Source organism: Ranitomeya variabilis, chromosome 4 (assembly GCF_051348905.1).
Source record: "Ranitomeya variabilis isolate aRanVar5 chromosome 4, aRanVar5.hap1, whole genome shotgun sequence".
NCBI classification, from domain to species: Eukaryota; Metazoa; Chordata; class Amphibia; order Anura; family Dendrobatidae; genus Ranitomeya; species Ranitomeya variabilis.
The window spans coordinates 609,677,116-609,703,575 of record NC_135235.1 but is presented as its reverse complement, the minus strand read 5'-3'; the positions used below and the strand labels follow the sequence as shown (position 1 = coordinate 609,703,575).

The following is a 26,460-nucleotide window of genomic DNA, read 5'->3' as shown; positions in this document are numbered from 1 at the left end:
ACTCTGTGGGCTGTGCTGTATATAGTACTCTGTGGGCTGTGCTGTATATAGTACTCTGTGGGCTGTGCTGTATATAGTACTCTGTGGGCTGTGCTGTATATAGTACTCTGTGGGCTGTGCTGTGTATAGTACTCTGTGGGCTGTGCTGTATATAGTACTCTCTGGGCTGTGCTGTATATAGTACTCTCTGGGCTGTGCTGTATATAGTACTCTCTGGGCTGTGCTGTATATAGTACTCTCTGGGCTGTGCTTTATATAGTACTCTGGGCTGTGCTGTATATAGTACTCTGGGCTGTGCTTTATATAGTTCTCTGTGGGCTGTGCTGTATATAGTTCTCTGTGGGCTGTGCTGTATATAGTTCTCTGTGGGCTGTGCTGTATATATTTCTTTGTGGGCTGTGCTGTATATATTACTTTGTGGGCTGTGCTGTATATATTACTCTGTGGGCTGTGCTGTATACTACTGTGTGGACTGTGCTGTATACTTCTACGTGGGCTGTGCTGTATACTACTGTGTGGTCTGTGCTGTATACTACTGTGTGGTCTGTGCTGAATACTGCTGTGTTATCTACTACGCGAGCTGTGCTATAGTATGCAGGCTGTGCTGTATACTATGCGGTTTGTGCTATATAATATGCGGGCTTTGCTATATACTATGGGGAGTATATTATATTCTATGGGGGAGGCCATGTTATGTACTATGTGGCTGTGTTATATACTATTGTGGGGGTATATTATATTCTATGGGGGAGGCTGCGTTATATACTATGGGGGGCTGCATTATATTCTATGGGGGGCTACATTATATATTATGGGGAGGTGGGCTGTATTATATTCTATGGGGGTTACATACTCTGGGGTGGCTGCATTATACTCTGTGGGGTGGCTGCATTATACTCTGGGGTGGCTGCATTATACTCTGGGGTGGCTGCATTATACTCTGGGGTGGCTGCATTATACTCTGGGGTGGCTGCATTATACTATATGTGGGCTGCATTATACTGTATCGAGGACTATGGGGAATACGTTATACTATATGAAGAACTATGGGGTGCATTATACTATGGGAAGTGAATTGTACTACATGGATGACTGTGGCGGTGCATTATACTATATGGAGCACTATGAGGATTGTATTATGCTATATGGAGGACTATGAGGATTGTATTATGCTATATGGAGGACTATGAGGAGTGTATTATACTATGTGGAGGACTGAGCAGTGTATTTTAATATATGGAGGACTATAGGGAGTGTATTATACTATATGGAGGACTATGGAGCACATTATAATATATGGAGGACTATGGGGTGTATTTTACTAAACAAGTAAAATGCTGCATATTCGGATTGTTTTTGCTGGAACTAAAAGCCTTGTTGTCAGCAGCACATTGCCAGTGTAAACTGTAGATGTGCTGCTGAAAACATGATACTGTATGGTGATCTGTTAGTGATCTATTAGTGATCGTTCTGTCTCATCATTATTCCTCAGCTGGTGGAAAGAGGCCGGGAAACAAGCATTGAACAACTTCAGTATTGTCGATCAAACTTGTTTAGCGGCCTGAACTCAGCGCACGTAAATACAACAGAAAGGCTTCTGTGTGATGTGCAATATGTTAGCATTTGGGGACCCATTTTAAACTTTGCCTAGGGCCCCACTTTGCCTAAAACCGGCCCTGCCTACAAGTGTACAAAGGTATTATACAGTCACCATGTGACAAGTGGGCCTGTGTAACTTCAAATGCCAGGGCTGAATTTTAGTCCCAGTCCGGCCCTGTCTCTAACCAAGGCTCTTCTCCCACGATTGTTCAGTTTGGCTGGACGGCCAGGTCTAGGAAGACTTCTGGGGGTCCCAAACTTCTTCCATTTAAGGATTATGGAGGCCACTGTGCTCTTAGGAACCTTGAGTACTGCAGAAATTCTTTTGAAACCTTGGCCAGATCTGTGCCTTGCCACAATTCTGTCTCTGAGCTCCTTGGCCAGTTCCTTTGACCTCATGATTCTCATTTGGTCTGAGAACCATCTCAGGGAAGATCACAAGGAAATGGACAGCATGTGACTTAAATATGATTGTCTGAGCAAATGGTCTGAATACTTATGACCATGTGATATGTCGGTTTTTCTTTTTTAATGAATTTGCAAAAATTTCTACATTTCTGTTATTTTTTACATCAAGATGGGGTGCAGAGTGTACATTAATGTGAAAAAATGAACATTTTTTTAATTTATCAAATGGCTGCAATGAAACAAAGAGTGAAACATTTAAAGGGGTCTGAATACTTTCCGCACCCACTGACCTTTCCCTTTTACACGGACGTCCCAGGGCCATGGACCGGGTCAGCCACCGTGACATCCCCCTGTGAACCGAAGGACCCGGTACCGAGTACCCCACGGCCCCATGGGGGCGCTCCATAAGCCTTTACCAGTGACACAGTAATCTGTTCTGCTCCAGAATATGGGAATTTTCAACTTTTCTTCCTCAGTCACTCAGTTACATCTTTGGAAAGTATTTGTTCTCTCAGTATTTCTTTGTCTGTGTCACGGTGTCTGGTAATGTGAAGATATATCACCAGGTGATTCATGTTTACAGAAGAAACACGTACGCAGAGCTCTTAGGTTCCTCTACCAATGAAAGTCACAGAACCATAATAAGATCCATTAACAGCAGTTACATGGATTCAGAGGTACTGAGGTGTTAATAAGTTAAGTGTTAATTAATAAGAAAACACACCAACAACATCAACAGCCTACTGATATTTTTAAGACGAGACCTGATCCATCAACAGCTTGCTGATGGTTTCCAAAATAAATAAGAAAGAAATAAGATTTACAACACATTTTACATTAGATTACTTTATTACCAAAAGTTAATTAATGTTGGCCACTTTAATATCTAGGTGGCCATGTAGTAGTTGTACCAATGAGAAATATCAGAGTTATATATTTAAGGGCTAATGTGTCATAGATACAGGTTCTACAGATACTATGGGAAAATATGAGACTTATTGATCTTATCACCCATTTGACTATGGGGGTATGTGAATGTGCACTCTGTTCGATAATGGAGGAAAAGCCTTGTAGGTTTTTGTCAGGGGAAATCAAAACAATAAATAAATTCCTATAAGGTTTAATTTTTACTGGGAAACCATCTTTAGATGTCATTCCGAAGAAGAGGCAGCACTGTGAACCCCATAATCTCTCCCCTACACCCCATCCAAGTATCATGATTACCCCCATGCTCCTAGAGCATCCTGAACCAAGTAAAATTCTAATGTTTTCAACCCCTAACAGATGCTTCACCAACACTGAAAAAGCAACAACCAACCAAAATCTGATATCAAACAATGGAAAAAATAATTTGTAGCCTTCGCATTTCAAAATTTCGGACTTACAGAATGGATGTGCGTCTCGTCAGTAGCATACTTATTTTCCAAGTAGTTAAAGGTTGTTGAGGGCGAACTCTTTTTGGTTGACTCTGGTATACGTTTTGTAGTTATTGCATTCTGTGGTTTGGTCTTAACATTTGGTCTTTGGGTGGTCACATGTGATTTTGACAACTTATTTTGTAGCTTGATGGAATCATTTGTTTTTGTACTTTTCCTGGTGACTGTAGATGACTCTCTAACATTTTCAATTGGTTTTGGTGAGGAGGTTGTGTTGGTACCCTCAGGTTGTAGAGACTCTGTAGAATGCTGTATGGTCATCTCTGGTCTTTCTTCTTTTTTTTCTATTACTTTAGAACCAATGTAGTTTTTTATAAGGTCAATTTGGCTGTAAAAGAGGATCAGATTAGGTCAGTCAGGTTGAATACTTTCTTGAGATCAATCAAAATATCTACAAATTCTAAAATGGTTGATGAAGTTCTCCTCTAATAGTGGGTCCACTAGTCTTTCAGCAATAGAAGTTAAAGTCCTTCATGACAAGTCTAGACTATGGGGCAGTCAACGCTCTAGGTACATTTCTCTTAAATTTATGGTGGGTTTGTGTTTTTACATCTCAGCCAATCTGAACAGGGAGATCTTCAGCAAAATGGAAAAAAAAAGCACGGAAAAAGGGCTGAGGAAAAGCCTGAGCTTCTGTTTCTGCAAAAGGTAGATTTTAGATCATTATAAAAAGTGCCATTTAATGTATCATACACATTAGATGACTGTCAGCCAAACTCACCAATTTCGGCAGAAGGATCGGACAGTTGGACTTTCTCTTCTCTCCCACTGAAAACGCATGAACACTCAGCCAAACCTAGAGTTTGTGTATGAGGTACATGGCAAAGATAGCTGTCTCCCAAACGAATGTGGAATGATTTGCCCAACAACTGTCTCATGTGCATGCCCAGCTTTAATCCAGAGGAAGTCAATCAATAAGTGCATTACAACTAACAATTTTGAACCAGAATTGTGTAATGCCTTAACTGCCCTGCGAGAGTGCTGTAGGGGAAATTAAAACTTGCCGCCAGTCCATAATTGACTCTTATTTACAACATGTTCACCTACATGGATCTGTCACTCATCAGTCAGATAAGTGTTTGGAATGTATCAGACAATATTATGTTGACTCTGAGGTAGTGATGAGCGAGTGCGCTCGTTACTCAAGTTTAACGAGCATGCTCGGGTGTTCTCCAAGTATTTGAGAGCGCTCGGAGATTATGTTTGTGTCGCCGCAGCTGCATGATTTGCGGCTGCTAGACAGCCTGAATACATGTGGGGATTCCCTAACAAACATGCAATCCCTGCATGTATTCAGGCTGACTAGCAGCCACAAATCATGCAGCTGCAGCGACACAAAATAAATCTCCAAGCACGCCCTAGGTACTCGGAGAACACCCGAGCATGCTCAGAAAACTAAAGTAAAGAGCATACTCGCTCATCACTACTCTGAGGTCAGGTGGGTAGATATACGGCTAGATATACGATAGCTGACATGTGTTTTCAGTTGTAGACAGCAGCCTCAACCATTTCTGGAAATCCCTCTTGTTCTTCCTCATTACATCTACTCAGCAGGTTTGATAGAAATGCAAATGCTCAGCGGCCAGTATGTGGTTTATGATAATGAATTACACTGCATTCCTTAGATGCTAATGGGTAAAGGTTTACCGTCACAACCCATGTTGATATGTGTCCTTGCTTTATTATTACACCTTACATACCCATCAGCTGCAATATTTCATCATAATTCTGCAGGCTCCAGTGTGAAAATCTAACAACATCCCTTGCTTGTTCAGGGTCTGTCACACCAGACACTGCGCAGTCATCAGATGCAAGAAATGTTGCATAGTTTGGTCACAGAAGAAAATTATGAGAGTAGATTATATGGGGTAATTCAACTTTTATCTTCACAGAACATGAGCTACATGCATCAGCTTCTTAATGCAGCATAACAGGAAGTCTGAAGGAACTTTTACTAGAGAGAGAAAGTGAAACCAAAGTACAACAAGTATATGCATTACATTCAACTAAGCATATAAAAGTAACATCACCATCTACTGTCAGTAAAGGCCTTTGTGAAAATATCTGCTCATATCTTCAGTTGGGCAGTACTCTAAATTTAGGATTCCTTGTTCCTGGAGATCTCTCAAGAAGTTAAACTTCACGTCAATGTGTTTAGTTCTTGGATTAACTCTTTCCATCCAAGCAAGAACTAGACATCCTTGATTGTCCTCATACATTTTGTTGGTCCCAATTGTTGTACTAAGTCTGTTAGTAGTTGTCTTAACCATAGAAATTCTTGACTAGCATATGCTGCGGCAACATATTCTGCTGCTGTCGACAACAGTATTACTATAGATTGTTTCTTGCTAGTGATGAGCGAGCATATTTGGTAATGCTCGGTACTCGCGGTGCTCGGCGAGCGCATAGCATTTCCGGGATTATTCGGCGGGTCCTCACCCTGCATGTTTGGCGCTCTTTAGAGAGTCAATCAACATGCAGGAATTGTCTGCCACACACTGTAATGCCGCAGCCATGTTGGTTGTGGCATTACAGTGATCCGCTGGCCACACAGCATCATCAGGTTTATAAAACACCTGCCGCCGCCCTGCTCATCGCATTCAGCTCCTGATTCAGACAGTGTAGGGAGAGGCGCTTCCGATATAGGGTCAGATTTGGGGGTTTATCAGCACAAATCCAGATAAACCAACAGTCCTCCAAGGACAAATTACGGACTATATAGATTGCAGTGATAGGTAGGCAGGGGAGTGTACTGTATGTTGCTCTATACATATCAGTGCAAGGCACGCAGGTACTGTATGTGGGTATATAGATATCATTGCATACATCAAGAGGGTCCATTCCAATACTATCTGCTGCTGTTGCCTCTTACATACTGTATATTGACCGTATATACCTAGCCCCAGGTATCAGTGGCTAGGAATAATTTTTTTTGCATCTTAATCCTGATTATTTTATTCCAAAGCAATCCAGAGCCCCCTTTTTTTCTCCATTTGCTTGTTGACACTGCAGACTACAGCCTGATCCTCTTCATAGTGCATTGTGAAAATCCAGCAATTATAAACGGATTTGCCCGTCCCATCCATCACATCTGAGTGTGCAGAAAATTCTGCAATTTTTTGTGGTACTGTAGAATTTTTTTGGAGTGTCTGATATAATTTATTGACCCCCTTTTTATGCCCCAAAAATATTTAGCTGCCCAAAAAATATTTAGCTACAGGGCAGATATTTTACACTGGGTTTTGTCCGCCACACGGATCGCATATCATTGCGCTCAAAATTGTGCCATTTCAGGCCTCCATAGAATTTTTTTTTGTCATAGCCTACTTATTGACACAATTTTGCTGGCTAATAAAAAAAAAAATACAGGCCAGATATTTGAAAGTGGGCTATCTCCCTCACACGCCTCATCTATCTGTGGGCTGCAAAGTGTTGCATTTGAGGCTTCCATTCACCTTTTTTTGCTGTGTGTTACCCTAGTTCTATACACTATTTTGCGGTAAAAAAACAAAGCAAAAATACAGGCAACATATTTAACAATGTGTTATCTCCGTCAGACACCTCATCTATCTGTGGGCTACAAATTGAGGCATTTAAGGACTCCATTCAACAGTTTTTGCTATGTCTTACCCTTTTTCTGTACACTATTTTGCTGTAAAAAAATAAAAAATACAGGCCACATATTGAACAGTGTGGTATCTCCGTCATCTATCTTTGGGCTACAAATTTGGGCATTTCAGGCCTACATTCAACTGTTTTTGCTGTCTGTTACCCTAGTTCTATACACTGTTTTGCGTTAAAAAACCAGCCACATATTGAAGTGTGGTATCTCCGTCAGATGCGTCATCTATCTGTGGGCTACAACTTGTGGCATTTGAGGCCTGCATTCAACTGTTTTTTGCTATGTGTTACCCTAGTTCTATACAATATTTTGCGTTTAAGAAAATTAAAAAAAAAGGCCACATAATGAACAGTGTGGTATATCTGTCAGACAACTCGTCTATCTGTGGGCTACAAATTGTGGCATTTGAGACCTTCATTCGACTGTATTGGCTGTCGTTTACCCTAGTTCTATAAAATATTTTGCATTAAAAACCAAAAATACAGGCCACATATTGAACAGTGTGGTATCTCCGTCAGACGCCTGATCTATTTGTGGGCTACAAATTCTGGCATTTTAGGCCTCCATTCAATTGCTTTTGCTGTGTCTTACCCTAGTTATTGATGACAGTTTGCTAAAAAAAAATAAAAAAATTGTTGCCTACAGTCCAGATATTTTAAACTGTGGTTTCCCACACCGATCACATATAAGTTCGCTCCAAATTCAGCCATTTGTATTGAACGTGGAAAGTATTGTAGTCCATTTAAAATGGGTAAGGAGCGTGGCAAGGGACGGGGAAGTGGACGTGATGGTGATGGTGCATGCAAAGGCCGAGGCCGTGGGCAAGCTGAAATTATGCCACAACACCCACATGCAAAGATGCCTCCTGCCCTGCACCTTTCATTGCCCACATCAGCTAGCACCATCATCAAGCACATCCTTGTCCCAGCGCAGCCTTCAGTTGTCCATACCCCAGTCATTGGAACGCAAGGGGAAATACTCAGCCAATGCCCCACAGGCCACTGTACTAAATTCACACATTTCTCGTCTGCTTGCGCTCGAAATGTTGCCTTTTAGGCTTATGGAGATGATAGCTTTCTGTAACCTGATGGCGGCAGCCGTCCCAAGGTACTTGGTCCCCAGCCGCCACTATTTCTCCTGGTGTGCTATCCCGGCATTACACAAGCTCATGTCCCACAACATTTCCCGTGTCCTCAACAATGCTGTTACTGGGAAAGTCCACCTAACCACGGACACGTGGACAAGTGCTTGTGGGCAGGGATGGTACATCTCACTGACGGCACACTTACTACTAACATAGTAGAAGCCGGGACCCAGTCAGTCCTTGGGATGGAACATGTCCTCCCGACACCAAGGATTGTGGGCCCTACATCAATCAGGGTTGCCCCCACAGTCTACAGCTCCTGCACCTCCTCTTCTTCAGCCTTCATCTCCAAAATGAGCACATCAGTCACAAGCTGGAAGCACTGCCTCAGCCAAGCGTCAACAGGCTGTGCTGAAGCTAATATGCTTAGGTGACAAACCGCACAATGCTGAAGAATTGTGGACAGCTCTGAAAGAGCAGGCAGATCTGTGGCTGACACAGCTGAACCTACAGCCAGGCATGGTCGTGTGTGACAATGGCCAGAACCTGGTGGCGGCTCTGAGGCGAGGAGAGCTCACACACGTACCATGCCTGGCCCATGTGCTTAACCTCATTGTTCAATGGTTTCTCAAAAGCTACCCGGAGCAGCCGAATCTGCTTGTGAAAGTACACCGCCTTTGTGCCCATTTTAGAAAGTAGCCTACAGCTTCCACCGCCCTTACCGTGTTTCAGCAGGGTTTGCTGCTTCCGGCTCACTGACTTGTGTGTGATGTCCCCACGCATTGAAACTCTACACTGCATATGTTGGAAAGGATTTGTGAGCAGAAGAGGACAGTTGATGACTACCAGCATCAACAAGGCCATTGGTATTCAGTTCAGACTCCACTCATAAAACCTCAGGAGTAGACATGGATGTCAGACATACAGCTCTGGCAAAAATTAAGAGACCACCACCTTAAAATCCTGTCATGGGCAGTCCAATCTCCAGACCTGAACCCCATTGAAAACCTCTGGAATGTAATCAAGAGGATGATGGATAGTCATAAGTAGTGTTGAGCGATACCGTCCGATACTTGAAAGTATCGGTATCGGAAAGTATCGGCCGATACTGGCAAAGTATCGGATCTAATCCGATACCGATACCCGATACCAATACAAGTCAATGGGACACCAAGTATCGGACGGTATCCTGTATGGTTCCCAGGGTCTGAAGGAGAGGAAACTCTCCTTCAGGCCCTGGGATCCATATCAATGTGTAAAAGAAAGAATTAAAATAAAAAATAGGGATATGCTCACCCTCTGACGCGCCCTGGACTTTATTGCCGTAACCGGGAGCCGTTGTACCTAAGAATGTGCGCTTGAAGGGCCTTAGATGACGTCACGGCGCTCTGATTGGTCCGTAGCGGTCGCGTGACCGCTACGCGACCAATCACAAAGCCGTGACATCACCTAAGGTCTTTCAAGCGCTTCACGGCTCCCGGTTACGGCGGTAAAGTCCAGGGGCCGCCGGAGAGGTGAGTATATCCCTATTTTTTATTTTAATTCTTTCTTTTACACATTGATATTAATCCCGATACCGATGCCCGATACCACAAAAGTATCGGATCTCGGCATCGGAATTCCGATACCGCAAGTATCGGCCGATACCCGATACTTGCGGTATCGTAATGCTCAACACTAGTCATATGCCATCAAACAAAGAAGAACTGCTTAAATTTTTGCGCCAGAAGCTGTGTGAAAGACTGGTGGAAAGCATCCCAAGACACATGAAAGCTGTGATTAAAAATCATGGTTATTCCACAAAATATTGATCTCTGCCCTCTTCCTGAGTTAAAACATTAGTATTGTTGCTTCTAAATGATTATGAACTTGTTTTATTTGCATTATTTGAGGTCTGAAAGAACTGTTTTGTTTTTAATTTTGACCATTTTTCTTTTTCAGAAAAAAAATACAAAATTTATTGCTTGGAAATTTGGAGACATGTTGTCAGAAGTTAATAGAATAAAAGAACAATTTACATTTTACTCAAAAAATATAACTATAAAGAGAAAAATCAGTCAAACTGAACAATTTGCAGTGGTCTCTTAATTTTTGGCAGTGCTGTATGTACCATCCTACAAAATTTTGAGTACACCACCAAGATGGTGAGCGGCAATGACGCCATAGTTAGTGCCGGACCACCCCCGGCACATTAACCCCCGGCACACCACGATCAAACATGATCGCGGTGTACCGGCGGTACAGGGAAGCATCGCACAGGGAGGGGGCTCCCTGCGTGCTTCCCTGAGATGATCGGTACAAGGTGATGTACTCACCTTGTACCGAGCGTCTCCTCCCTGCACTCCCCGGATCCAAAATAGCCGTGGGGCTGCATCCGGGTCCTGCAGGGAGTACTTCTGGGTCCGGAGCAGGCTGCAGAGCAGCCTGCTCCGATGAAAGTAAGATCGCCGATCTGACAGAGTGCTGTGCAAACTGGCAGATCGGCGATCTGTGATGTCCCCCCCTGGGACAAAGTAAAAAAGTAAAAAAAATTTTTTCCACATATGTAAAAAAAAATAAAAAAATAAAAAAATAAATTCCTAAATAAAGAAAAAAATATATATATTATGCCCATAAATACATTTCTTTATCTAAAAAAAGCAAAAAAAACAATAAAAGTACACATATTTAGTATCGCCGCATCCTTAATGACCAAACCTATAAAACTGTCCCACTAGTTAACCCCTTCAGTGAACACCGTAAGAAAAAAAAAAAAAAACGAGCCAAAAAACAACGCTTTATTATCATAACGCCGAACAAAAAGTGGAATAACACGCAATCAAAAAGACGGATATAAATAACCATGGTACCGCTGAAAACGTCATCTTGTCCCACAAAAAACGAGCCACCATACAGCATCATAAGCAAAAAAATAAAAAAGTTATAGTCCTCAGAATAAAGCGATGCCAAAATAATTATTTTTTCTATAAAATAGCTTTTTATCGTATAAAAGCGCCAAAACATAAAAAAAATATAAATGAGGTATCGCTGTAATCATACTGACCCGAAGAATAAAACTGCTTTATCAATTTTACCAAACGTGGAACGGTATAAACGCCTCCCAAAAAAGAAATTCATGAATAGCTGGTTTTTGGTCATTCTGACTCACAAAAATCGGAATAAAAAGTGATTAAAAGCTGTCACGTGTCCAAAAATGTTCCCAATAAAAACATCAACTCGTCCCGCAAAAAATAAGACCTCACATGACTCTGTGGACCAAAATATGGAAAAATGATAGCTCTCAAAATGTGGTAAGTCAAAAAATATTTTTTGCAATAAAAAGCGTCTTTCAGTGTGTGACAGCTGCCAATCATAAAAATCTGCTAAAAAAACAGCTATAAAAGTAAATCAAACCCCCCTTCATCACCCCCTTAGTTAGCGAAAAATAAAAAAAATTTAAAAAATGTATTTATTTCCATTTTCCCATTAGTGTTAGGGTTAGGGTTAGGGCTAGGGTTAGGGTTAGGGCTAGGGTTAGGGCTAGGGTTGGGGCTAGGGTTAGGGTTAGAGCTAGCATTAAAGCTAGGGTTAGGGCTAGGGTTGGGGCTAGGGTTGGAGCTAAAGTTAGGGTTGGGGCTAAAGTTAGGGTTGGGGCTAAAGTTAGGGTTAGGGTTTGGATTACATTTACGGTTGGGATTAGGGTTGGGATTAGAGTTAGGGGTGTGTCAGGGTTAGGGGTGTGGTTAGGGTTACCATTGGGATTAGGGTTAGGGGTGTGTTTGGATTAGAGTTTCAGGTAGAATTGGGGAGTTTCCACTGTTTAGGCACATCAGGGGCTCTCCAAACGCGACATGGCGTCCGATCTCAATTCCAGCCAATTCTGAGTTGAAAAAGTAAAACAGTGCTCCTTCTCTTCCGCGCTCTCCCGTGCGCCCAAACAGGGGTTTACCCCAACATATGGGGTACCAGCGTACTCGGGACAAATTGGACAACAACTTTTGGGGTCGAAGTTCTCTTGTTATCCTTGGGAAAATAAAAATTTGGGGGGCTCAAAATCATTTTTGTGGGAAAAAAAGGATTTTTTATTTTCATGGCTCTGCGTTGTAAACTGTAGTGAAACACTTAGGGGTTCAAAGTTCTCACAACACATCTAGATAAGTTCCTTGGGAGGTCTAGTTTCCAATATGGGGTCACTTGTGGGGGGTTTGTACTGTTTGGGTACATCAGGGGCTCTGCAAATGCAACGTGACGCCTGCAGACCAATCCAAGTCTGCATTCCAAATGGCGCTCCTTCCCTTCCGAGCTCTGCAATGCGTCCAAACAGTGGTTCCCCCCACATATGGGGTATCACCGTACTCAGAACAAATTGGACAACAACTTTTAGGGTCCAATTTATCCTGTTACCCTTGTGAAAATACAAAACTGGGGGCTAAAATATCATTTTTGTGAAAAGAAAAAAGAATTTTTATTTTCACGGCTCTGCGTTATAAACTGTAGTGAAACACTTGGGGGTTTAAAGCTCTCAAAACACATCTAGATAAGTTCCTTAAGGGGTCTACTTTCCAAAATGGTGTCACTTGTGGGGGGTTTCAATGTATGCATTCACTTCTTGGGCAAACTGTAGGTGACTGAAAAAAATCATAACAATGGGAACTTTGGTTTCATATGGCCATCCAGTATATGGGTTCAAAGGCTTATTGGGGTGCTTGTAACTTTGCTGCAGGACAGGCCTTGCATTCAATGCATAAGCAAACAGTATGGGAGTAACACATGAATATTGGGAACTTTGGTTGCATGTGGTCATCCATGATGTTTGTTGAATGGGTTGTTGGGGTGCATCCAAATTTTGGGCAGCCCTGACACTCACTGCATATGCAATAATAGTATAAGGGACCCACTGTTTAATAATGGCAATAATAAAGCATAGCCAGCTGACGGCTCTCTAAGAATAGTGAGGGCCGACTGCTGACCCTATAAAAATAGACTTTGTGACTTTCAGAGTCCCTCCATCATAAATGAAACAGGATGAGTCTGATGATGTGTCACACACCACATGGCCAAATAAAGTTGTAAAATGTTAAAATGACATTTCCCAGTGAATGCATTTGTCTTTGTTGAAAGCTATGGTAAAGTTGAAAAACGCTACATGTAAACATAGCCCAAGTGGTGGAGGAACATTTTTTGGGGGGGTTATTTCTTTTGCCTTCATACAAATTATTACCCTGGAAAAGATGTTCCTTTACATAGAGCTCTGGCAAAAATTAAGAGACCACTGCAAAATGTTCAGTTTGTCTGAGTTTTCTCTTTATAGGTACAGTATACTAGCTGAAGAACCCGACGTTGCCTGGGCATAGTAAAAATATGTGGTTAGTTATAGCACCTCACTTCTCTTATTTTCCCATCAGGCCTCTCGTTTAGCACCTCACTTCTCTCATTTTCCCATCACGCCTCTCATTTTCTCCCTCACATCTTTCATTTTCCCCTCACATCTCTCATTTTTTCCCTCACTCCTCTTATTTTCCCCCTCACTCCTCTCATTCCCCCCTCACTCCTCTCATTCCCCCTAACACTTGTCATTTCGACCTCACATCTGTCATTTTCTGATCACTCCACTATTTTCCCTCACTCCTCTCATTTTGCACTCATACCTTTTCATTTTCACCTCACACCTCTCATTTTCACCTCACACCTCTCATTTTCCCCTCAGTATATACATGTTTGTCCCTTATATATGGTATACACCTGTATGTCATCTCCTGTATATAGTATATACCTGTATGTCATCTACCCTGTATATAGTATATACCTGTATGTCATCTCCCATGGAAATAGTATATACCTGCTGTATGTCATCTCCTCCTGTATATTGTATACACCTATGTGTCATCTCCTCCTGTATATAGTATATTCCTGTATGTCATCTCTTCTGTATATAGTATATACCTGTATGTCATCTCCTATCTATAGTATATACCTGTATGTAATATTCTGTATGTAGTATATGCCTGTATGTCATCTCCCCTGTATATAGTATATACCTGCTGTATGTCATATCCTCCTGTATATACTTGTGTCATCTCCTCTTTTATCTATATATATAATTGTCTAAGGGTTTTTCTGTCTGTCTGTCTGTCTGTCTGTCCTGGAAATCCCGCGTCTCTGATTGGTCAAAACCGCCAGGCCTCGACCAATCAGCGACGGGCACAGCATGGCGACGATGATGTCATAAAGGTTGCCTCGACCAATCAGCGATGGGCACAGTCTGCCGCGAATTCGCCTCGACCAATCAGCGACGGGTGTTGTGAATTAGACTTTTTTGGCTCCCTCTTGTGGTCACTAGTGGTATGACTCTGAGATGGTCTTTCCCTAGTTTGGCACCCACCTGGGTCGTTAGTCCAGGGGTGTTGCTATATGAACTTCCTGAATTCCTAGTCTGGTGCCTGGCATCGTTGTAATCAGTCCTTTCTGTTTGCTCCTGTCTGCTGGTCCTGGTTCATGCTAAATTAAGCTAAGTCCTGCTTCCTTGTTTTTTGGTTATTTGTATTGCTCTTATTTTTTGTCCAGCTTGTACTAAATGTGATTCCTGATTTTGCTGGAAGCTCTAGGGGGCTGGTATTCTCCCCCCGGGCCGTTAGACGGTTCGGGGGTTCTTGAATATCCAGTGTGGATATTTTTGATAGGGTTTTTGCTGACCGTATAAGTCATCTTACTATATTCTGCTATTAGTCAGTGGGCCTCTCTTTGCTAAATACCTAGTTCATTCTTACGTTTGTCTTTTCTTCTTACCTCACCGTTATTATTTGTTGGGGGCTTGTATCCAACTTTTGGGGTCTTTTCTCTGGAGGCAAGAAAGGTCTATCTTTTCCCTTCTAGGGTTAGTTAGTTCTCCGGCTGGCGCGAGATGTCTAGAACCAACGTAGGCACGTTCCCCGGCTGCTGCTATTTGTGGTGCTAGGATTAGCTATACGGTCAGCCCAGTTACCACTGCCCTATGAGCTGGTTTTTTGTGTTTGCAGACTTGGTATTTATTGCAGAGACCCTCTGCCATTGGGGTCATAACAGACGGGCACAGTATCGATGTAGATGTCATAATGGTTGCCATGGCGATGATGATGTCATAAAGGTTGCCTCGACCAATCAGCGACGGGCACAGTCTGCCGCGAATTCTGGAATCATCATTGTCCATATACTACGGGGACATGCATATTCTAGAATACCCGATGCGTTAGAATCGGGCCACAATCTAGTATAGTATATATCTGCATGTCATCTCCTCCTGTATATAGTATATACCTGTATGTCCTCTCCACCTGTATATAGTATATACCTGTAAGTCATCTCCTCCTGTATATAGTATATACCTGTGTGTCATCTGCTCCTGTATATAGTATATACCTGTGTGTCAGCTCCCCTGTATATAGTATGTACCTGTATGTCATCTCCTCCTGTATATAGTATATATCTGTGTGTCATCTTCTCCTGTATTAGACCTCGTTCACACATTGTTTGGTCAGTATTTTTACCTCAGTATTTGTAAGCTAAATTGGTAGCCTGATAAATCCCCAACCAACAGGAAGCCCTCCCCCCTGGCAGTATATATTAGCTCACACATACACATAATAGACAGGTCATGTGACTGACAGCTGCCATATTTCCTATATGGTACATTTGTGGTACGTTTTGAGTATGTGGCAATTTTTCCGCATGTGCAAGTTTTGTTGTGAATTCTGCTCTTGGGTTCCCTCCGGTGGTTGTTGGTGGTAATGCAGTTGTCCCTGGGTTGCAATCTTGGTCAGGTGTCTCCGCTGATTGCAGCTCTGACTGGGATATTTAGGTGTGCAGGATTCAGTAGTCCTTGCCAGTTGTCCATTGTTCTTGGAGGTTTTGCACCTCTGTATGGTTCCTTCTGCCCTACTGCCAAGTCAGCAAAGATAAGTGTCTGTGGTTTTTGTTTCTGCAGCACCCATGCTGTGTGCTTTACTATTCAGTGCTATTCATTGTTTTTTCTTGTCCAGCTTAGACTGTGTTAGGATTTTTTCAGTCAAGTTGGATTCTCAGGAGATGCAGATATACATTCCATGTCTTTAGTTAGATGGTGGAATTTTTGTATTATCTGCTGTGGATATTTTTAGGGTTTTAATACTGACCGCTTAGTATTCTGTCCTATCCTTTCCTATTTAGCTAGAGTGGCCTCTTTTGCTAAATCCTGCTTTCTGCCTGCGTGTGTCTATCCTCTCCTACTCACAGTCAATATTTGTGGGGGGCTGCCTATCCTTTGGGGTTCTGCTCTGAGGCAAGATAGAATTCCCATTTCCATCTATAGGGGTATTTAGTCCTCCGGCTGTGTCGAGGTGTCTAGAATGTGTTAGGTACACCCCACGGCTACTTCTAGTTGCGGTGTCAGTTTAGGGTTTGCGGTCAGTACAGTCTCCACCTACTCCAGAGAAAGTCTCATGCTGCTCCTTGGTCACCGGATCATAACAAGTTTTGCCTGTGGCGAGTTTTCCATGAGGTGATTTTTGTACGTGTGGCGAGTTTTGCGTGAGCTTAGTTTTGCAAGTGGCGAGTTTTGCATGTGGCAAATTTTGCACGTGGTGAGTTTTGAGTGGCGACTTTTGTGTTTTGACTTTAATGTGGCGAGGTTGGTGTATGTGTGGTGAAATGTGTGCTGAGGGTCGTATATGTGTTTAAGCATGTGGTAGTGTGTGGCGCATTTTGTGTGTTCATATCCCCGTGTGTGGTGAGTATCCCATGTCGGGGCCCCACCTTAGCAACTGTACGGTATATACTCTTTGGCGCCATCGCTCTCACTCTTTAAGTCCCCCTTCTTCACATCTGGCAGCTGTCAATTCACCTCCAACACTTTTCCTTTCACTTTTTCCTCATTATGTAGTTAGGGGCAAAATTGTTTGGTGAATTGGAACGCGCGGGGTTAAAATTTCGCCTCACAACATGGCCTAAGACGCTCTTGGGGTCCAGACGTGTGACTGTGCAAAATTTTGTGGCTGTAGCTGCGACGGTGAATATGCCAATCCTAGACACACACACACACACACACACACACACACACACACACACACACACACACACACACACACACACACACACACACACATTCAGCTTTATATATTAGATTATTGAGTAAACTGTAAATTGTTCCTTTATTCTATAAACTTCTGACAGCATGTCTCCGAACTTCCAAGTAATACATTTTGTATTTTTTTTCTGACAAAGAAAAATGGTCAAAATTAAAAAAAGTAATTTCATGTCCATGATGCTATGACCGGGGATACAAACATGTTTGGCTACCGGTAGGTCCATTCTTTTTTCTCTTATTGTGTGGCGATGAGAATCCATTCTTGGTCTAAGTTTTTGCCCTGCCTTGTTTTAAAAGGTAATTTCAAGTCTCAGAAAGACAGGAGAGTCTGTGAGTTTAAACTCATGAGGACCTTTGACACACTCAGTGAAGGAATGAATGTTTCGCATGGATTTATGTCTTTTTACATCAATTAAGGAATTTGCTCTTCAGACCTTCAGGGGTCATCACAAAATAGAACCAGACCAATTCAGAGGACCATAAAACATTAAGACTTCCTTATCTATGAACTATTCCAATATCTTTGGCTATCCCTCTCAAATAATGGTAATTCTGCTTCACGTCACTTGTCTTATCTATTGCATTCTTTCTCTCTGGGCTGTGTTGTATATAAGTATGTGATTGTTCAGAATTTGCTTTAGTCTTTGCCTGATAAAGGGATCTGAGTAGTTTTGAAAGCTTGCAATTTGTTACCATCTTTTCAGTTAGCCATTAAGCGGTATCAACCACTGAGGACTCTCAATTCTAAATATGTTTCTTAATACTAAAAGGTAATTTTAAGGATGACAGAGAAAGAAAAATTTGGGAATTCAAACTGATAATGATATTCAATTCTTTCCCACTAGGACTCAATTTAACACCTGGATTTATGACTCACTACATAGATACAATTCACACCTCCACCAGACACACTCCAGATAATTAAGGACACCTCTCCATTTGTATCAAAATGCCTAATTTGATTTCCTTGGCTAATCTTTAGGAGGCATCACACCTCCCACCTCATGAACAAATGTCCTACTGTACTATCCCTTAAATGTTGTGCTTTTTTCTTATTAATCTATATGCAATCCTGCCTGAAGAAGGAGCCACTGTGCTCTGAAAGCTTGCAAGCATATTATTTTCTGGTTAGCCACTAAAGGTATCACTCCGAGAATACTTTTGTCATCATTGGGCAGAAAAATATTCACATCAATTTTTCTGGCTTGCACGGTACCACAATATAATTTGTTATTGTATATCAGGGACAACAATACTAATGTTTTAACTCGGGAAGAGTAAAGAAATCAATATTTTGTGGAATAACCATGATTTTTAATCACAGCTTTCATGCGTCTTGGCATGCTTTCCATCAGTCTTTCACACTGCGTCTGGCGCAAAAATGTAAGCAGTTCTTCTTTGTTTGATGGCTTGTGACTATCCATCACCTTCTTGATTACATTCCAGAGGTTTCCAATGGGGTTCAGGTCTGGAGATTGGGCTGCCCATGACAGGGTTTTGATGTGGTGGTCTCTTTTTTTTGCCAGAGCTGTATTTCCCAGGAAAATCCATTTTGGTTTCTTTTTTTTAATGTTTTAGTCTACGCCTGTAAAAGTGGCATAACACTCTGACAATATTGTTCACAGCAGTTACCTAGGAGTCAGAAATGCTTTCAGGGGTCTTCCCCATGGTGTTCCCTTGTTATTTGAACACTGTTCCCATCGATTTCAGATGTTTTTAGTCTCTAAAAGGACCCCCGGGGGGATCACGGCAAAAAAGCCTAGGTTTCCAATAGACTTACATTGGGCTCGTTGTTCGGGTCGAGTACCCGGGCATTCCAATTTGCTTGACTCGAACAACGAGCACCTGAGCATTTTAGTGCTCGCCCATCAACTTATTAGTCTGCCTGAGAGAAAAAAAAAGATAGCCACTGGTAGACTTCCTGTCAATTAGGTCTCCAGCCCATTCTGCATCAAGGTATCCAGTTAAAATGCATTCTCACTTGCAGGTAGTTTCAGTTTAACATTGCTAGTCCCTTTCAAATAACAGATTACTCTTTTCACTGCATTGCAATCCATTTTGTTTGGCTTTGACACATTCCTTCTCAAAATTCCCACTGCTGCAATGTCTGGCCTTGTAACAGTCACAAGATATAATAATTTTCCCATTGCCTTTCTATATTGTTCATTATTCAGTAACATATTCTGTTCACTATTTAGTTCCTTCAGATAGTTGGTATCCATTGGAGACTTTACTGGTTTTGCATCTTTCAATCCAAATGTTTCGATTATGTCTTGAATCATGTGATTTTAATTAACAAGGAAACTCCCATCTTCTTCTGTTTCTCCCTGTATTCCTAGGTACTGTTTCACATTTCCCAGATCTTTGATCTCGAAGTGTTGATCCAAAAATTTCGCTATCTCCGCTTCATCCCTTTCTTTTTCAAAACAAACTAAAATATCATCCACATACAGCTCTGGCAAAAATTAAAAGACCATCACATCAAAACCCTGTCATGGGCAGCCCAATCTCCAGACCTGAACCCCATTGAAAACCTCTGGAATGTAATCAAGAGGATGATGGATAGTCACAAGCCATAAAACAAAAAAGAACTGCTTACATTTGTGTGCCAGGAGCAGTGTGAAAGACTGGTGGAAAGCATGCCAAGACGCATGAAAGCTGTGATTAAAAATCATGGTTATTCCACAAAATATTGATTTCTAAACCCTTCCTGAGAAAACATTTGTATTGTTGTTTCTAAATGATTATGAACTTGTTTTCTTTGATTTATTTGAGGTCTGAAAGCACTGGGGTATTTTAATTTTGACCGATTTTCTTTGTCAGAAAAAAAATAAAAAATGTATTGTTTGGAAATTTGGAGACGTTGTCAGAAGTTTATAGAATAAAAGAACAATTTACATTTTACTCAAAAATATACCAATAAAAAGAAAAAAAGAAAAGTCAGACAAACTGTACATTTTGCAGTGGTCTCTCAATTTTTGCCAGAGCTGTATGGTATGTGTATATATACTATACTATATATATATATATATATATATATATATATATATATATATATATATATATATCACCAGGATTGGGGGGGGGAAATCGGACTCTAGTTGCATAGATGGATAGGCAAATATGGCGCACCACCAGCAGCAGTAAAAATAGAAAAAAATAGCACCCCAGGCAAACCCAAACCTTAGTAATATACAAAAATTGAGGCAGCACTCCAAGGTCACAAGGTAAAAAGAATTAATAATTTGTTGATCCCTTGTGCTGGCGACGTTTTCACTTGGAACGAAATGTCCCCATGGCAATGGGTCAATGAATTATTCATTTTTTTTTACCTTGGAGTGCTGCCTCTATTTTTAGATATATAGAGATAGAGATACCGTAGATAGAGAGATGTAGGAGATAGATAGATTGCCCTGGTTCTTTTACACAAGGCTCGTCATATGACCTCTGTCTTACTCTTCAGAAGTGACTATGACTTGTTGAATTGTTGTATTGTGACGATTAGCTGTAAACTGTGGAAGAACCTGACAGCAGCTCTGGAGTACTCAACAATAGCCACTGTGCAATATTTCATTCCACCTATGGTGGCGCTGCTTGAGAATTGAACACTTGCTGCCAGGTTCCCTTGTTGATCGCCATAAGTCACCATATGATCAAACGAAAAAAAAAAAAATTGTCAAAAGTATAGAATCCCTTTAAGTAAATGTCAAACCGGCTTAGATACTAATCAGACAGTGCAACCTCACAAATTAGTAAATTTTTCACAAATGTTATGGACTAGGCCTTTAATTAAAGGGGCAACTGGAAATGATATGGAAACAAAGAATGCGACGCTCCTTTTACTGTGACATGAAATTAATTTTTTTTATCATTTGTGGCAATTGTCGCTTGCGCTGTACCTATTAGATGCTCTACACACCAATAATAAGTGTGGAGAAGGAGATCCCACAACATGGAGCCACAAGAGAGCCATTGATACAGCAAACAATGGACTTCATATAATGAAGAGCACTGACGTCATTCTCAGTCTCCTCTGGCATCTGTGGGTTATCAACTACACATTCATGGAATTTTATAATTAAAAGCAATTTAGGCTCCTGAAACACTCTGTGCTGTGGGAGACTCGCTCCTCCTTCATTCCCATTTTCATATGGCACTGCTACATACAGTCCTTTCCTGAAATACTCTGTGCTACTGAGACCCTTGCTCTCTCTAATGTGAATTTGCGATATTCATTGCTATCCTCAAAGACAATGGCCCAACAACATGCAGTTATAAATTTTAGGGCTCATACCCATACGTGAGAAAAAAAACGGTCCGTAATCTGGACCGAAAAAACGGACGAGTGCCATGCGCGTGTCATGCGAGTACAATACGATATTCACACCTAGCATCCGATTTACATCCGAGTGCATTGTGATTGCTATCCGATTGCAATGCGATTTTAACATGAGATTTTACATACAGCAGTTATCTATGTCATTTGCACATCGTTTTCAAAGGAAATATTTGTCAAAACACACATGTAGCGCCCCCACTGCCGCAGGGCCGAGGGGTACCCGGTACCGGGCCTGTGAGTCTCTGCTCTGGGGTTGTCACGGTGGCTAGGCTCCGGTCCGTGACCCTGCCGTGGGGCGTACAGTGAATAATAGTTATGAATGATGGTGGTGCCGCTGTAGTGGTGCAGTGCAGTAAATAACGAGGACACCAGGTTGCAGTCTCTTTACCTCTTTACTGAAGATCTCTGGGTCCTCAGTCCGGAACACGGTTTACCAGGCTGCGCAAGTCCGACCGGTCCAATGGCACCTCCAGAGTTCTCTTCGCAGGTGGAAATCGGTGCCTTCCTTCTAGCGCTATGTGTTGTGGTCCTTCCCTGCTGTGCTTACAGAAAGTCCCCCACAACTGTTGTGTCTGTTTCTGAAGTTCCCTCACAACTCGATTAGATGATGTTCTGCTAATCCTCCGTCCCTCCCTGGTGTTCTGGTTGGGACGGCACCCGTTTGACGGGTAGGCTCGGAGCTCTTCCGGGACCCTAGAGTCGCCCCTCTCCACAAGTTGCCCCCCAAGACTGCATAGGTGATATAAGTTAGACAGCCGGCCTTAGACTGACTGCCCTGCCGCTGTTTGGAGTATTGCTTGAAGCTGAATGTTATGATACTCCCTCGGCGTTCCGGCCACCGGTAGTGCGCCTCAATAGGATGTTGCCTCGGTCTTACAGCACGACTCCTACTGGTATTTCTCCTTTGCGTGATCTTGTTTCTCACTCAGCACAATCTATCTCGCTTCTATTCCTTCCTTGGGCACCGCCGCTACCCGGAGCAGGCGCTGTCCCTTTACGTTCGTTCAAGTTGCCAAGCCTCTGTCAGGATCCCACCCCTGACAGAGACCCTACTGTATCTTCCCCCACAACACTCTCTGCCACAAGGTGTTGCCTGGTTCCAACCCAGTCAGCTTTCTGATCTAACTTCCTTCCTGACCCCCAGTTTACCCACTATGGTGGGGAGTGGCCTAATGAATAGCACCCTTAGCTCCCCCCGGAGGCCCGGCTGTGAAATATATTGGTGTCTGTGATACCTGATCCGATGAACTCCTTCAGTGCCATTAGACGCACCATAGCTCCCCATAGTGGCGGAGCCACAGTACTGCAACGACCAGGACTCTGGGGCGCTGCACTCCCCCCTGGTTAAACACAGTACTCCGGGACTGGGAAGAAAACAACAATACAAGTTAGCAAAAAGACATACAGTTTTGTTGAGTGCAATAACAATAAGTATACTTGAACAGGCTTCCCTTTATGGGAGGTAAGGACACTTGAACGTTACAAACATGGTTAAATATCATAGCAACATGCTATAAATAACTCTTCTTACCCAACCGGGTATTCTACTAAGTGCAAAATTGTTGAACAATAATTTAACATTGCCTTTAAGGACATACACTCTGAATCCACTAAAGACCTTCCTATAATCACATTATAAGGTAATTTAACTTTTTTTTTCATTCTCCTTCTTTAAATCTGCAGGACCGCCTGTCCTAATGGCACCAGACCTACTGCCTCTCCTTTCTATGCAGGACCGCCCCGTTCAGCCCGGGCCTACTGCCTTTTCAACTACTATACACGGTATAGAACATAATATTACTTTCAGTTTAAGAGCACTGAGCCATCTCTACATGACTCCTATGAGGACTCAGGGTTTACCTTCTATCCTAACTATCTATCAACATTATTAAAACATTTTCTATTGAACATTAAGCCTTCTCATTATCTTTCTCTCTATCATGCATGCTGGACATCACGTCTATCCCTACGGGCCCACTGCATCTTTCTTCTATCTTTCACTTTTTCTTGTCAGAGAACATCATCAGCATTTCTTCACAATCAACTAGTTAAATACATATAACTTACTCACATAAACATTATCATCACTTTCTTTGGTCAAGACATTTTTGCTTCCAGTCTTAAAGCAATATCACGGTTTAAGCGCAACAAATGAACATCCCCTTTAAGAGGGGACCAAGTCTCTATGAGGTAGCACGCCTTCTCAAGCTACCAGTCCATACTCAGCCAAGGTTCCAGTGTGGTATCTTCACAAAGAGTCCTTTTTGAAGTAAAACCAGTAGGGAGCACCTTTAAGAAGGTGCAAACTATTTACAAGCAGTTTGTATCATGCATTGTTCATGATCCAGCAGTTCTTTTCAACATGGGTGAACAAAAAGCAAAAAGGAAAACAAAAGCAAAAATAAAAGGCAATAGGGATCCCGGGTAAACAAAGGGATCCCTTTAAGAATAACCCTAGTCGGGTTTAAAGCAGCAAAAGCAGGGAAACAAACAGTTAACTATTTACATGTTCAGGTTTCCGAGGTTTAGTGGGACGGCTTCCAGGGCTGCACCTGGCACTTAACCCTTCTTGGCCTGGGAAGAGTGAGGTCCAGGGTTACACCCAGTGCTGGACAAACGCCGTTAATCCGTCTTGCATGTACTGTTAAATCGGGCGCAGCGATGGAGGTCTGCGCAGCTTGAGTAGGGGCATTTGCTGCAGCAGAGGTAGCGGCTGCTGCAAGATCAGTCACTGGGATGGAGTCAGCAGTTGCGGCACTAGCAGTCACTGGAGTGGTGTCGGTCGTCAGGGCAGGGTCGTCCTTCATACCTGCTTCAGATGCGGTCCCGCCGGTTCCGGTCTGCTCCGTCTCCGCTGGGGTCTGGAACTCTAGTTGCAGGGCCTTGCGCTGCGGCGTTGTCATCTCCGTTTGCAGCATCTCACTTTCCGGCAGGGCCTCGCCTTCTGGCTTCGGAGCGCTGGAACTTTTTTCTTGCTCCGGACCAGACGAGGCTACCGACAGACATCTGGTGAGGCTCCCGATGAAGGTCTTCTTCCACTCGGCCTCAGTGCTCCGCTGCGTCCGCCGGAGTTGGTCGCCGAGCTCGTCCGCTCTGGCCTGCAGGAATTCAATATCAGCGGTGGAGGCCTGGTTGCGGTGCCCCTCCGGGTAGCTGGGGGAGTCCTCGGCTCCGACCCCACGCTCCGGCTCGCTCGCCATGGCGTCCTCCATGTCTCTGAATTCTTCTTCCTGGTCCTTTTCCCGCTCTCTCCTTCGTGGGCGGTTTCGTTTTCTCTGTCTCTGCCCACCATTGAGGATCAGGAGGCGGATCTCGGCTGCTGACGGACACGTCCTCAAGGGGCCGAGATATTTAGACTGGGCGGCCATTGTCTTTCACGCTCTTCAGCTTGTTCACGCCCACTTCCACGCCCTTCTTCTTCTCCTGCGCTCTCCTCAGCGCTGTAATGGCGGCGGTTTTGGCGCAAACTTTTGGCAGCAAGTGACAATCCACAGTCTTTGCAATAAAGTACAGTCCAAGCACAGTAAATCACAGTTCCAAGGCACACATGACCTGATTCTTCAGGCTTAAGTAGATCCTGTTCGTGACGCCAAGTTGAAGCGCCCCCACTGCCGCAGGGCCGAGGGGTACCCGGTACCGGGCCAGTGAGTCTCTGCTCTGGGGTTGTCACGGCGGCTAGGCCCCGGTCCGTGACCCTGCCGTGGGGCGCACGGTGAACAATAGACGGATGTAGATATGGATGATGGTGGTGCCGCTGTAGTGGTGCAGTGCAGTAAATAACGAGGACACCAGGTTGCAGTCTCTTTACCTCTTTACTGAAGATCTCTGGGTCCTCAGTCCGGAACACGGTTTACCAGGCTGCGCAAGTCCGACCGGTCCAATGGCACCTCCAGAGTTCTCTTCACAGGTGGAAATCGGTGCCTTCCTTCTAGCGCTATGTGTTGTGGTCCTTCCCTGCTGTGCTTACAGAAAGTCCCCCACAACTGTTGTGTCTGTTTCTGAAGTTCCCTCACAACTCGATTAGATGATGTTCTGCTAATCCTCCGTCCCTCCCTGGTGTTCTGGTTGGGACGGCACCCGTTTGACGGGTAGGCTCGGAGCTCTTCCGGGACCCTAGAGTCGCCCCTCTCCACAAGTTGCCCCCCAAGACTGCATAGGTGATATAAGTTAGACAGCCCGCCTTAAACTGACTGCCCTGCCGCTGTTTGGAGTATTGCTTGAAGCTGAATGTTATGATACTCCCTCGGCGTTCCGGCCACCGGTAGTGCGCCTCTATAGGATGTTGCTTCGGTCTTACAGCACGACTCCTACTGGTATTTCTCCTTTGCGTGATCTCGTTTCTCACTCAGCACAATCTATCTCGCTTCTATTCCTTCCTTGGGCACCGCCGCTACCCGGAGCAGGCGCGGTCCCTTTACGTTCGTTCAAGTTGCCAAGCCTCTGTCAGGATCCCACCCCTGACAGAGACCCTACTGTATCTTCCCCCACAACACCCTCTGCCACAAGGTGTTGCCTGGTTCCAACCCAGTCAGCTTTCTGATCTAACTTCCTGCCTGACCCCCAGTTTACCCACTATGGTGGGGAGTGGCCTAATGAATAGCACCCTTAGCTCCCCCCGGAGGCCCGGCTGTGAAATGTATTGGTGTCTGTGATACCTGATCCGATGAACTCCTTCAGTGCCATTAGACGCACCATAGCTCCCCATAGTGGCGGAGCCACAGTACTGCAACGACCAGGACTCTGGGGCGCTGCACACACACATAAGAATGGAGCACCCCCCACGTAAGGATAATGGGATACTCGGCACCGGGTCCTTCAGTTCAGGGGATGCCACGGTGGCCCGACACGGTCCGTGGCCCTTTAAGTGGTGTCCAATAAAGGGAATAGTTTTTACGG

General features: G+C 43.4%; 1 protein-coding gene across 2 annotated transcripts in view; it reads right to left on the bottom strand.

Moving 5' to 3' along the window:
* LOC143766024 (alpha-N-acetylgalactosaminide alpha-2,6-sialyltransferase 2-like) overlaps window positions 1–26,460 on the bottom strand; it is a 170,011-nt gene that overhangs the window by 66,197 nt on the left and 77,354 nt on the right. For both annotated transcript variants that reach the window (XM_077253354.1, XM_077253355.1), the window contains exon 2: window positions 3,393–3,771. In XM_077253354.1, coding sequence (XP_077109469.1) covers window positions 3,393–3,771 — 379 coding nt within the window. The remainder of the gene's footprint in view (window positions 1–3,392; window positions 3,772–26,460) is intronic.